General features: G+C 35.6%; 1 protein-coding gene across 1 annotated transcript in view; it reads right to left on the bottom strand.

The window, feature by feature from the left end:
• Positions 1 to 783: 783 nt before the first annotated feature.
• STXBP6 (syntaxin binding protein 6) overlaps positions 784 to 12532 on the bottom strand; it is a 77693-nt gene continuing 65944 nt past the window's right edge. Inside the window, exons 4-5 of the mRNA XM_026850057.1 lie at positions 7663 to 7820; positions 784 to 3915 (exon numbers count right to left, since the gene is read on the bottom strand). Coding sequence (XP_026705858.1) covers positions 3892 to 3915; positions 7663 to 7820 — 182 coding nt within the window. The 3' untranslated portion in view covers positions 784 to 3891. The remainder of the gene's footprint in view (positions 3916 to 7662; positions 7821 to 12532) is intronic.

Below are 12532 nucleotides of genomic sequence, written 5' to 3'. Positions count from 1 at the left end.
TTTTTCTATTCTTACAGGATAAATGTACAATAATGATGGAAAAGAACTGCCAAAATGTTACATAGAACTACAACAAAAGGCTGTTCTGATCAAGTTTGCTTCAGATCCACCAGAAATCTCCTTCCTTCCAAAAGTTTCATATACTTCGGGCATCGGGTATGTATAGCAATTCAACATCAGATGGATGACATGCATTCCAGCAAAAATTTACCTAGTAACTGAAGAAATGTAACCAGTTGACAATATTCATCAACAGGACATTTCTGAGATTAGGATCTTAGGGAGTACACTTAAGCCTAAAAAAAAAAAAAGAGGTGGCAGCAAAGTCAGTTCATACTGGATACAATTCTTCTGCAAGTAGCCCTCATTCGCTGTGTGTAGAAGAATTCTACCTCTGTATTATTCCCATGGGGCAATTAAAATTGCTTTCAATTTGATAAAAGATTATCAATAAAATTAGATTGCCAAAAGAAAACAGTAACAATTTGAGAATAAGCATTTATAGCAAACTGAAAGCAAGTTAACACAGACATTCTTTTTAACCTGTAGAACCTTTAGGAAGGATGTTATCTTAAAGCTGTGTTAACCACTGTCTGGAATCTGCTTGGACATGAAATCCATCAACCTAGTTCCCATTACTATTTTAATTACAGTATTTTTTCTAGAGAAAGTTTCCATCATTACAGTGGAAGCTATTTTTTACTCAGTTTTGCTAGAGTGAAATATAAAAATATAATTTACAAATCATTTATATTTTTGAATAGATAAATAATCCAAGGACAGTTTTCTTTTGATCACAGTTAAAGTATTTAATGACAAAATCAGGGTTTCCATTAACGACTCAAGAGTAGGTCCCACTTTTTTTCTTTTTCCGCCAGAACGGCACAAAATAATTTCTACATCTTTGAGAACTTTCAAGAAATTGGTTACAATAGATACCAGCAAGTATTACAGTTCTGGCATATCATAGCAAAACCTACCTACCTTTAAGATCACTTTTAGAGAGCATATTTTTGTTAATATTTCACATAATGCACAACTTTTGCTAAACACAAAAGTAGCCTTGTAAGACAGAGTTTGCAGTACACAGTCAAATCTAACAATACAGTATTTTTGTTCTTTGCAGAACTTTAAAAAGATAAAGAAACTATTGATGTTGCAATTTACAAATACATTCTTTCATATGAAACATTAACCTGAATTATAATATATGTTATGTACATGACTATCTAATAATACTAGGTTATATACGCTAGAAGCTAAGTTCCAGAATGAGATTGCAATGCTGTATGATTTACCTTTGGATAGACATTTATACACCTCTGATTTTTCTCTAAAAACTACCAAATCTTGTCATTTAATGAACAGCAAGAACAAATTAAACCCACAGACAAAAAGCCTTTCCTTCATTCAGTAACACTAGGTTACTCAGAATTCCCATAGTAAATGGCTTTTGACAGCTGGATAAAAGTCCTGAGTTATGATACATAATACAATAGACTTAACTGAAGGATCTAAAAAGAAAAAAAAAAAAGTCAAAAAACTGTCAGTGGGACTAAAGAAATGTTTTAGAACATTCAACTCACAAAAGGTCTGGAACTTAGCAGTGCAACTGTGACCTTGTCCTGTCCAGTTGATATTCATGTAAACACCTGAAACCCCATGCCTTTTTATCTGAATTTAGACAACTAATTCTTATCAGGTCTATCTCATCTGGGGTTTAGACACTTCTAAATTATTGACGAACTTAGAAGACCAGCTAGAGGGCAGCAGTTCAAAACCTATTCTATTCCTTCTTTCTCTCAAGAGAAAGACTTATGAGGTTAGCAGCAGAATATAGTTAAAGAAAGAACGTGACAGAAGATAGCTATGTGGTCAAAAACGTACTCCCTGACTAATTTCCAATGCAGATATTTTTAAAATAATAGCCTAACATTTTGTCTCCAGTAGAAGACATTTCTAATGAGGGACTGCTATCCTAGTTAATTTGCAGAAATACCAACAGTCATTACAATAGTGCTCAGACAGCTACTGGCATTTCCAGGGCAAGCATTAATTGTACATAGCTCAATGGAGTGTTCAGAACTCATGTCGTTAATGAGCCTATTCTGACTTATAACAGATGGGGCCAAATTCCTTTTCAGTTGACAGTGCTGGGTGTAGTAACTGTTAAAGCTGATGCTAAATAGATCTAAATGATCGTATGGTTCTACACAGATGACAAATTTATCGCTTAATTCCCACTCTGAGATTAAACAAAAGGCTTGATATAAAACAGTTTAAATTACAGGAAAAACAGATGTAAAGTTTGAATGTAATTGGTTAACAAGACATGTCCTTAGTTCAAATGACAATGTTTTCCTAAAGCCAAGCATCTTTATACAAAATGGTTATTTCCAAGAGATTTCAGTTACTTCAGTTTACAGTAACTAGAATAATTCTCAATTACTACAGAAGCTTTTTTATCTCTCCTGCAAGCACTGCTCTGATAAATTTAGACTGTTAAAAGTGTCATCAATAATGCAAAAATCTTATTCTACAGTGAAAATGAAAATACAGTACATTCATATAATGCCAGCTTTCTGGCTCTCCAGTAAGATGAGGACAGAAGATGAGAACACATCTTCAGAAGATGAAGGCTGAAACTTCTGCTAGGATTTCTGATTCTAGCTCACCGGTAAAAAAAAAGTGCAGCATCTTTTTTTTTTTTTTCCCTTTATTTCTTCATTCTAGAAGCCTATTAAAACACTTAAGAACACAGTCGTGAAGGAAAAGAATAATCTAATTATTTTTGTAAGAGAATACAGTGCATATACTGCATATGGTGAATACAGAATGAAGTAGGGAATCACCCATCCAGTGATAATATACTGAAAATTGAGACCCAAACTAGAAGTTATGGTTCTAATGTACCAAGACATGCTTTTTGAAAGCTTCTATTTAAAAATCAGACAACTAGCTAACACAAAAGCCATTCTAATCAGACAAATTTCTCAAGTGTTCCCAAAATTTCTTACTATAGTATTTATGAAAAACAGAAGACTTGGAAAACAGTGCATTCTCATTTTCCCAGGCCCTTGCATTCTCATTTACACAGAACTTTATCCACAGAATAACAGGTAAAAAGAAAATGAAATGTTGTTTTATACCAGATTGGTAAATTCAAGATTGTGTCTGAGTCACAGCCATGTGTGTACAGATGTAAAAAGTACTTTTTTCCTCAATTTTGAAACCTCGAGCATACATTCTGTAGGTTTCATTACACTATTCAAATAACCAATATGGACGGGAAAATAGAAAAATTCAAAATGCAGCACTGGTAACAGATTCCCCTACAAAATTCAGATATGCACTTCTGAATGCTGGTGATGGCACATGCAAAACTTCCTACATTGGATAGAAGAAAGTTTTTCCATTTCCCAGGACAAAGCAGTCTATTCTCCACTACCGTTACAACCCCAGGTGTTTAATTCCAACATTCACATTCTGCTGATGCTACATAAAATGAAGAAAAGTATACCCCTTCTTTGGATTTTATTTCCACACATACATCCACAACCAGTTAAATAATTATCTGTACAAATGGGGAATAATATTACTATTTTAATCTTGATTAGCTTGTCATTTGGTCCAGTTCCCCCGTTTGCTTTCACTCCTGTAACAACTGAAGTACAGGTAGAAAGTACTGCAGGACCATGTAGCAATATTACAAAAGAAGAACAAAAATAGGTCAAAAAAAGTAGAAATGCAACACTCCTGCACAGAAACTGAAAGAATGCATCTCCACTGAACTGGAAGAAAAAAGCACACAGAAGCCTGGATCTCCTGTAAGAACTGCTGAACGTAGCCTTTCCAGTTTCTCTTGGGAAGATTTCAACTTTGGGCAGTATCTCAGCATTTGTGCTTCATGGCAAGCTGAAAAATGAAGAAAAAATGGATTAAAGAGAGATCACATGTAATGATAGCTAGATCAAACTAATGGGGCTAGACTGGAACAGAAGACCTTGTAAACCGAATTATCCAAAAGATGCAGGAAATCTGTAACTTCTTTGCACACAGATATGCAGTCGTACCCTTTGCTGTAACAGATATGCAAAGTCTCCCTTTGCTAAGCTGACAAGGTAGGATTTATCCGCTTTCTTAGCTGTGTTTCCCAGTGTTACATTATTTTGCTGTCTGTGAGAAGGGGCTACAGCAAGATGCTAGAAACAAATATTTATTTTTTATTTATTGTACAGCCATTTAGACCGAATGATTTGGATTGTTAAATATAACCACAAATTCTAAAGAATTAATTTAAAACACCTATTCAGCAGCACTGCCACTAAATAGTGACAAAAAATTAAGAACTGATTGTCCTTTTACCTTTGTGATTACTGATTATTTCCATTTCAAATAATTAAAAAATTGAATTAAAACTGTGAATGAGAGGGATAAGAAAGAGCTGAAGTGAATTAAATCCTATACAAAAAGTGTAGACAAACTGACATTGGCAAGCCAAGCAGAGAACTTAGGTTTAGTCTCTGTATAATAAAAAATGGGTATCTGTAGATAATAGCATGCTATACAAAGCTGAGATGAGTGAACCCCCTAGGAAGTTGCCTAGAAACCAGAATTGGCAAGGGCAGTTAAAATTTCCTCATTTGCTACCAGTGAAATGTTGTCCAATAAATGACTCAAATTTAATTGACATAAACTTTGATAATCAAGGACCTGGTCATAAACATGCCATTTAAAAGAACTATTACTTACGAGAGATATACTGGAGAGGCATTTCAGCACGAAAAAAAATTCAACACTTTTCATTCCCACCTCAAACAAGAAAAACTTTTTTCAGAAATGTTTGCCTTTAGCAGGCAACTCTGACAGTAAGTTTTTATTATACAGAATCCATAACTCTGAGTCTTGTGCAGTCACCAACAAGGGGAAGAAATTTAAAAGGCAAACAAAGAAAGTGAAGAAGGTGTCATAAGGTGGATTTGATAGATACCCTGAGTTCCAGCTGTTACACAACTAAATATAGATAGATGCTTTAATTCAACAAACTCCAATAGCCAAAACAGAGGCACCCTGTGAGGGCTGCTGATTCTGGTGCAAACTAAGTGGGTTTTTGTTTGGTTTTTGGTTGGTTTTTAATTTTTTTTTTAAATAGGTTTTTTTAAAGATGATAGAAAATGTATTCCTATGCTGTGCATCTTCCATCTCCAATTACCTGGTTTATATCTTAAAATAACCTGACATATAACCAAAGCAATGTGCAGACATACAAATTAGGCATATCCAGTCATGATACTATAGTGGCAAAATTAATTATGGGCTGACAATAATTCAAAGTACTTTTACTGAAGGCAACGACAGAGAAACCAAAATGGGAACTCTGCTTTGCTGCACAGTGTTCACAAACACTAGTAAGTTAACATTTGTGTCTTTCTCTTCACTGTCACCATTTTGCCACAAAGTTACGATTTTGCCATTTAAGCAACACTCAGCTGGACCACAATTTTCTGGTTTCACTGGAACAGTATGTTTTCTTTTCTGTACAAACAACCTCTGAGGTCCGAGTAGCAGCTGCCCCTAGAAGACTTAACCACAGGAATATTACACAATAACAGTATTGTACTTATTCCTAAATGCTTCACCAAAACCCCAACAAAACTTTCTGAAAACCAAAGCACACCACCAGAAAACAACTGTCTCTAATCTAACACATCCTTCGATGGCTGCCCTATGCACTGTTGTGTGATAACAGTAAAGGAACTGCAGGACTACTGCACCTCTAAGGTACAATTCCAGACTCGAGGCACCAATAAATTTTGTTAAATCCCATTTTACTAAATTACCTTTACGACCATTAAGATGACAAGTGTTCATTTATGGTCCTTTAAGACCTAAACTATATTTTGTTTTCTTCACACACAGAGATGCTATTTTCTTGTTAAAAAGTCAAAACCAAAGCATTTATTACAAATCCTTAACTATCATTCACTGAAAGACTGTCACACTCCTCTTTCAGGCAGCTGGTAACTGGGATAGCTTAAACAGCACACAGCCCTTCACACTCATCTGAGGAAGACTGGTGATCTGTGTAACAGGACTGGCAGGAATGTTTCATGAACCTCAGCCCAGCACACTGTCCAAATTGAGATTATCTTTTTCTGTTCTGCATCACCTAGACATTTCTTGCAGAAACTGTTCTCTTTCTGCCATAGAGACATGAAGCTCAAATGACTATGTACAAAATCCTATTGAGAATTTCCCTATATTTTTTATTTGATTGAAAAAATAATTGTATTGTGGATGTTTTTAGCTTCTCCAGCATTCCTGTTGTGTTTTCCCTCAATTTTTGTTTTAAATTATTATATCAGAAATAAATGTTTACAAAATCCTAAATATGGTACAGCACAGGCTATCAAGGATGGTATTTTCATTACAATACTGAGATTTTTTTAGACATAAGATTTCCCTAATAGAATCTGAAAAGATTTAGTTTTGTTCACAGCATGTCTTCATCTGTGGAACTGCTGTTATGCATATGTGGAAGATGAAAGGGCAACACACACTAATGAAACTCATTCAAATCTTAATCAAGATTCATAGTAGCCCAACTATCAGAGGCATTTTTCATTTTTGAACTCCCTACCAAGCAACACTCTATGCTTTACTTGAAAGCAGCAAACCTGATTCTCCCTTATCCTAGAAGCAGCGGTAGCTGCTGTATAAGTCTGTTTTTCTGAGTTGGCACAGTTATCACTGGGGGAGGGGGTGGGGAAAGAAGGTGGTGATAGATGGAAGAATCCAAGAGCAGACTCCATGCTCGTGCCACTAAACTGAACCACGCTAAATGGACCACAAAGTAGAGAATTTTCCCAGTTAAAAAGAAAATGTTTTGTGAAATTTTTAAGATTACATAAAACTGAGGCTTGTACAGAACTACAAGACGTCAATCCAGGATTTCTAGTGCTAATGCAGTAGCCAGGCACTGCTTGGCATAAGCACGATAAAGCCTTACGCATGTCCTAAGCAGGAAACCTATCAAACCTGCATGCTAAAATGGTTGTCTGTGTGTAAAAAAACTTTCTGCTGTGAATGTGTTACACAGCCACTGAATCAAACACTGTGGATGCCTAGAATTTGTCACAGAGATGGAAACTCAGCACCATTATGCACATGCAGCCGCAACAGGCACAGCGCTATCAATACCTTCCACCAAGCATAGAGAATGTCCATGCATTCCCAAGACTGAACAATTCCTTAAAATCCTCATAAATAACTTTTCCAGACATAAAAAGATACCTCTTCAGAAACAGACAGTCACAGACCTATGACTGCTTATCAGTGGGGATTAACAACAATTTCACTATACTGCTGCACAAAGTATGAGGAATCATTCCAAACAGTAGTGGGAAGATGGATTTGGAATATGCTACAGGAAGGAGAAGATAGGTAGTTTCGATTCAAGTGGCAACACAATAAACCTCAGATCTATGCACAGAAGTTATAAACCAAAAAACCTGTCAAGTGAGGAACAGTATATATCAAGGAAAACAGCAAGCTGTTTGTAAACAGTGACCGACTGCAATTCTTTCTAGAGCTTCATCCCCTTGCAATAAAGGAATGTGTGACGCTGACCTACTGAGAGCTTTAGTCCCACCAAAATCTTACCTTGTGTGCAGTTTCTGCAAACTGCTGAGCGCTGTTTTTCAGTTCCTCTGTCTTTTCTTCTGCTCGACCTAGCCTTTCACCACGCTCATTCAAAGCCTGACTTGCCTTCTGTACTGCACTCGTCACACTGTCTGCTGCTGAATGCAGTATGCTGTTTCCTGAAATATCAAAAGAAACTATTAAAACACCCATATATATATATATATAAGCTTTAATTTATAACGTTCTAGAGCTGATGTGTTATCTGCTAGTTTATCCTCTAGCTGCATCTTGGATAATAGGATAAGTTACTGTTTTCTCACTCAAACTGTATTTTTAGCAAATTATAAACAAGTACCATATTGCAACATAATATTTGGGTAAAATAAGGAAGCAGTGGAATATAACAGCTATGTATTATTTCTTTAAGCCTTATGCTGATACATCATTTCATGAAGCTATGCTACTAAATCAGTGAAACCATTCACAAACGCACACGGCTTCTTCACAACACTCTCATGGTTCATATAGATCAACTTTCTTTGCAAGTTACACTGTTTCCCAAGAGAATAAATGATAGACTCCACAAGACATGTCTGTATGAACTGACCATTTTTTTCCATATTATAATTATTGTAGTATTAATTCATTTACAAGTGTACCCAAAACACTATTACTACAGTTATTTTATGCTGCTTTGATCTCTTTACCTTTGACCCTTCTCCACATGGAGCACTAGCCATGTTTCATGGGACAACACACTTTATTTAAACCTTACTATTTAAAGTCCCAGCAAGGCTCAATGTCTTCTAAGACTGTAGCTTTACCATCCAAATCAATTTACTGGCTTCTCTGTTTCTTCTCTGGCATAAAATGTAGTGGTAGTTTCAAGTTTTCAACAGAACTGCATTTCTGCACTACGTTTATCCCTTTTAAATGCTCACTCTTTTCAGTACTCCTTTCTATACTGCTTCTCAACAGAAGGGATCATCCTCCTTCTGAAATGAACTGCTGATGAATGTTTATAGTATGAACCACAGTACAAACTGGAAACTCTTCAAAGTTACGCATTATCACTATGAACTGGTATGTATTAAAATACATGTAGGTCTTATCCTTTAAGGTTTTCAGCAAAAGGACTAGTAAAAACCCATCTTTTTACAATACGGTAGTCCCTTGGTGTCTTTTACAAATTTTAAAACTTAATCTGCTTTACAGGGAATTTGTTTTGTAGCAATTTGTTGTCTAGATGTATAGAAAGGCAATGTAGGGGCCAGAAAGCCAACACAGAGTATTAACCATTAGAGGCACACTGTCACTGCTGGTTTTCTAAACTGCCCCAAATATCGTAATCACACAAAGCCTTTTTTTCACAGCATTAAAACCAAATATGTAACACTTTTAAATGAATTACACAGGTAAATGTATGAAACCAGGTGAACTGAGCACTACAGCAAATCCACTGTTACAACAAAGTCTGCTGTTCTTACAGACATACAAAGACAAATGAAAATAAACACAAACCTGTTGCTTTGATTAACCTGAAAAGTGTGTCTACCTCAAAAATATTTCCAGGTTAAAAAATAAAGCCCAAGCATTAATTTGAAGGGTTACTTGTTATTAGTTTAATCAGGAAAAAGAAGAACAAAAGAGCCATTTAGATTCATTTTACAGCTAATACTCCTTTCCTTAAAACAGCAAACAAACAATAGAGTGAAACCGAAGGTTGCCCCAAATACCCTGTGCAACAACAGTACAAGTGGCACATGCAGGAACTCCTGAGATAAAACACTGCCTTAAAATTTATTAAACTAAACCACAACTAGTATCAAACTATGGAAGTGGGGGAGGGACCCAAGAACCCCCACACAATGACTCACATATGATGAATCAGTGTGAGAAATACCAAGCAAAGAGCACGGTAGCCTCCTGTATACCAATACTGTTACATTTTTCACATCAGCAGTTAAAAAATAATGGATGTATAGGATGTGAATTTTTTTTTTTTTTTTTTTTTTTCTTCTTCTATTGTTGCATGGAACAAAGATGCTACATTTAGAAAAAGAAAATAACAATTGCCATTAATGTTGAAGAGAATAGTATCTGAGAACACAGTGAGTTGGAATTTGCAGACAGAAATGAAACTATTTTTATAAGTGGTCTCTCTTCAGACATTGAGGAGTCTGATAATAAAATCAAACAACTTTAAATATTGTACACTTTCTTACTTCAACATTTTTTCAGTCAATTGTTATTTTCTTCATAATTTGCTCATTTAAAGCCAGTGGTTTTCTTATTCTGTTCAGGTAACTTTTCCAATAAACACAGGTACTGGGCAACACCACATAAGTTTCCCTTTTTAGGTGGTCTGATCTAAAGGTTTTACCCTCTTGTATGAATCAGTGCTAGTGTTCTAAAAGCTCCCAACACTGAATTAAATCGGTTGTTGCTTTACCGTATCTCAAATGTTGCTGAATTCAAGGGAAGCAGGGTACATGGAGACCTTTACAGAACTAAGCATCTTCTGAAGTCTTAACATGTGTTGGGTTAACACAGATTGCTGACCTTCTGTCAATGTCAACAGGAAACTGCAGAATGAAAATATTCTGTATTTTCTGTATTCCTGAAAATATCAGGATTTGTAGCCAAAGATTGATAATTATTTCTCCACGCTGTTTTCAGAAAAAAACAAACTTGGAAGTTTGGCACAATGATAATAATTGTTTTTCTTTCTAGCTAATACAGTATCATGTTCTCTCTGCATTCTTCTATGGGCAGTGAGACTGTTTTAGAGAACTACTTTTGGATAATCTTTTCCAATGGAATGTCAGCACAATAAAAATATCCACTCTATGAGCAACACATAAGCCCATGTGTTAGAACTCTATTGAATTTCATCAGTGTATTTCTAGAGCATGTGTAGGTGGTTTCTGGTATGACTGACTATTCCTTGTCCTTATATTAGTATCACTACAAGAATAGCAACACTTGTACTGGATGTAGTGGAGAATCATTCCTGTGAACAAACCACCTACAACCCGCAAAATTTTTAAGTTGCTCTTCAGTAGGTGACTACTACAATTCATGATCTCCAGAGAAGTCTGTCCCATGACTGGACAACAAACCTGCTTGAGCTGTACCCACGTAGGTGTAAACTTATGCCAACCATCTGCACTAAGCCACTGAAGAAAAGCTCAAAGAAATTACAGTCAACAACTCTTGCCTGGAAATACTGGTTTCTATCTTTGTTTAATTTTCAACCAAAGACGTGACAACTGTTGTTAACCACCTTGTTTTGTTTTTTCTGGTCTATGAAAAGTCTGAGGAGCTCATAAGCTCCTCAATGGAAGACTTTCAAGAGCTTTCACATACATCTTAGGAAAGAGATTTTATAACACTTGCAAGATGAGATAAACACCACAAAAATATGGGTATGGGTCAGATGATGTTCTGAGTTGCTTTTAGTAGGAAAGCACTTGCATTATTCCCAAAATGTTCAAACTCCAATGGCCTGTGATCTCAAATTTTGCACAGCTACAGTGTTCACTGTGAGCAGAAAGAGTCACATGCTTGTGTTGCTGCTTTTTCTAAAGTATACATGGATCCTCCCCTTTTTGGAGTGTATGTATTTTTCCATAGCTCTGCAGAACAGATCTCGGAGTTGAGATTACAGACTTTTCTCTTTCAAATAAGCATGAAAGCAAAATAGGGGAGTTCACATAATTTTGATTTTATTAAACAGCATTTTCTAAAGTTTCTATTAAGGGCAAGCACACAGATTTTCACTATCTAACAGTATTTGCAGACTCACTGAATAAGTGGAGCAAATATTGCCAGATAACTTGGAGAAAAATACGTATTTATATTGAGCTTAACATAAATTATTTAGTATTAATTTCTAGTATCAGCAAAACATGTATGTTTATGCCAACTTCAGTTGAAACTAAACAAATCAACCTTAATTCAGTGTGTTTCTTCAGTTTAATTTTGATACATATGTCAAAGCACAGAAACATACCGTTAATTTATTTTCAGTTACTCAAACAAATGGCTTAATAAGGTCGCTTCTAATACAGCTTTTTCTTCTATAATACTTTTTATCATATCTGATGTTGTCTACCTAGAGGAAAGGAACATGAAGATTTCCAAACCAATCAACAGCTACACAGCTTGGTAATCCAATTTGCTAAGCAAATTAAATATTTTATTTTGAATTTACTGTAGCAAAACATATACTACTGGAATGAAACTCCCTTTTCCCCTTAGGAAATTCAGTTAGTGACCTGTATGTAACATTACTGGGGCCTGAAGGTGAAGAAACAGAAGGGCAGTGGGCCTTGGGCAAGTGCTTTAGACCAGTGATCCTTGAAGTACTACTTGCTTATGGGCATAAAAACTGAAGAACGAACCCTGCAAGAAGCACCACTGCTCCTCTCGGACCGATTTTTAAATCTGTGGTTCTTATGATCTCAAGCTCTATCAAGAGAGTCTTGCAGTCCATGAAATGAGGTGACATTACTTTAGGCCTTTTATCATGCACAAGAGAAAAGTATATCTTTAACCTACCATACCTGAAAGATAAAGAGATACTATCATCAAACACCATGGGAACCAGTCTATTTGTTGAAAAAACTAATTGGTCTCTAGAGACAGTTAGCATGATTTTTTTTTTAACACACATTCATAAAAGGTTAATTGCATTCTCTATTAGCCACATCAAATGAATTTCAGTTCAATGCAGGGATTTAGCTGGTCATTAGTGATTGGACTTTACAGTCTTATGTTAGCATTTACTTTTTAGTTGTAGATACACTAACACAGCACTTAGCAACTACCTAAGAAGGAAATAAATGCAATTAGCTATATTTAAGAAGTTCCATCTATCACACAA

Source organism: Athene cunicularia (genome assembly GCF_003259725.1).
Source record: "Athene cunicularia isolate RWA chromosome 5 unlocalized genomic scaffold, athCun1 chr5_part1, whole genome shotgun sequence".
Taxonomy (NCBI): Eukaryota; Metazoa; Chordata; class Aves; order Strigiformes; family Strigidae; genus Athene; species Athene cunicularia.
This window is presented reverse-complemented; position numbering and strand designations above follow the sequence as displayed.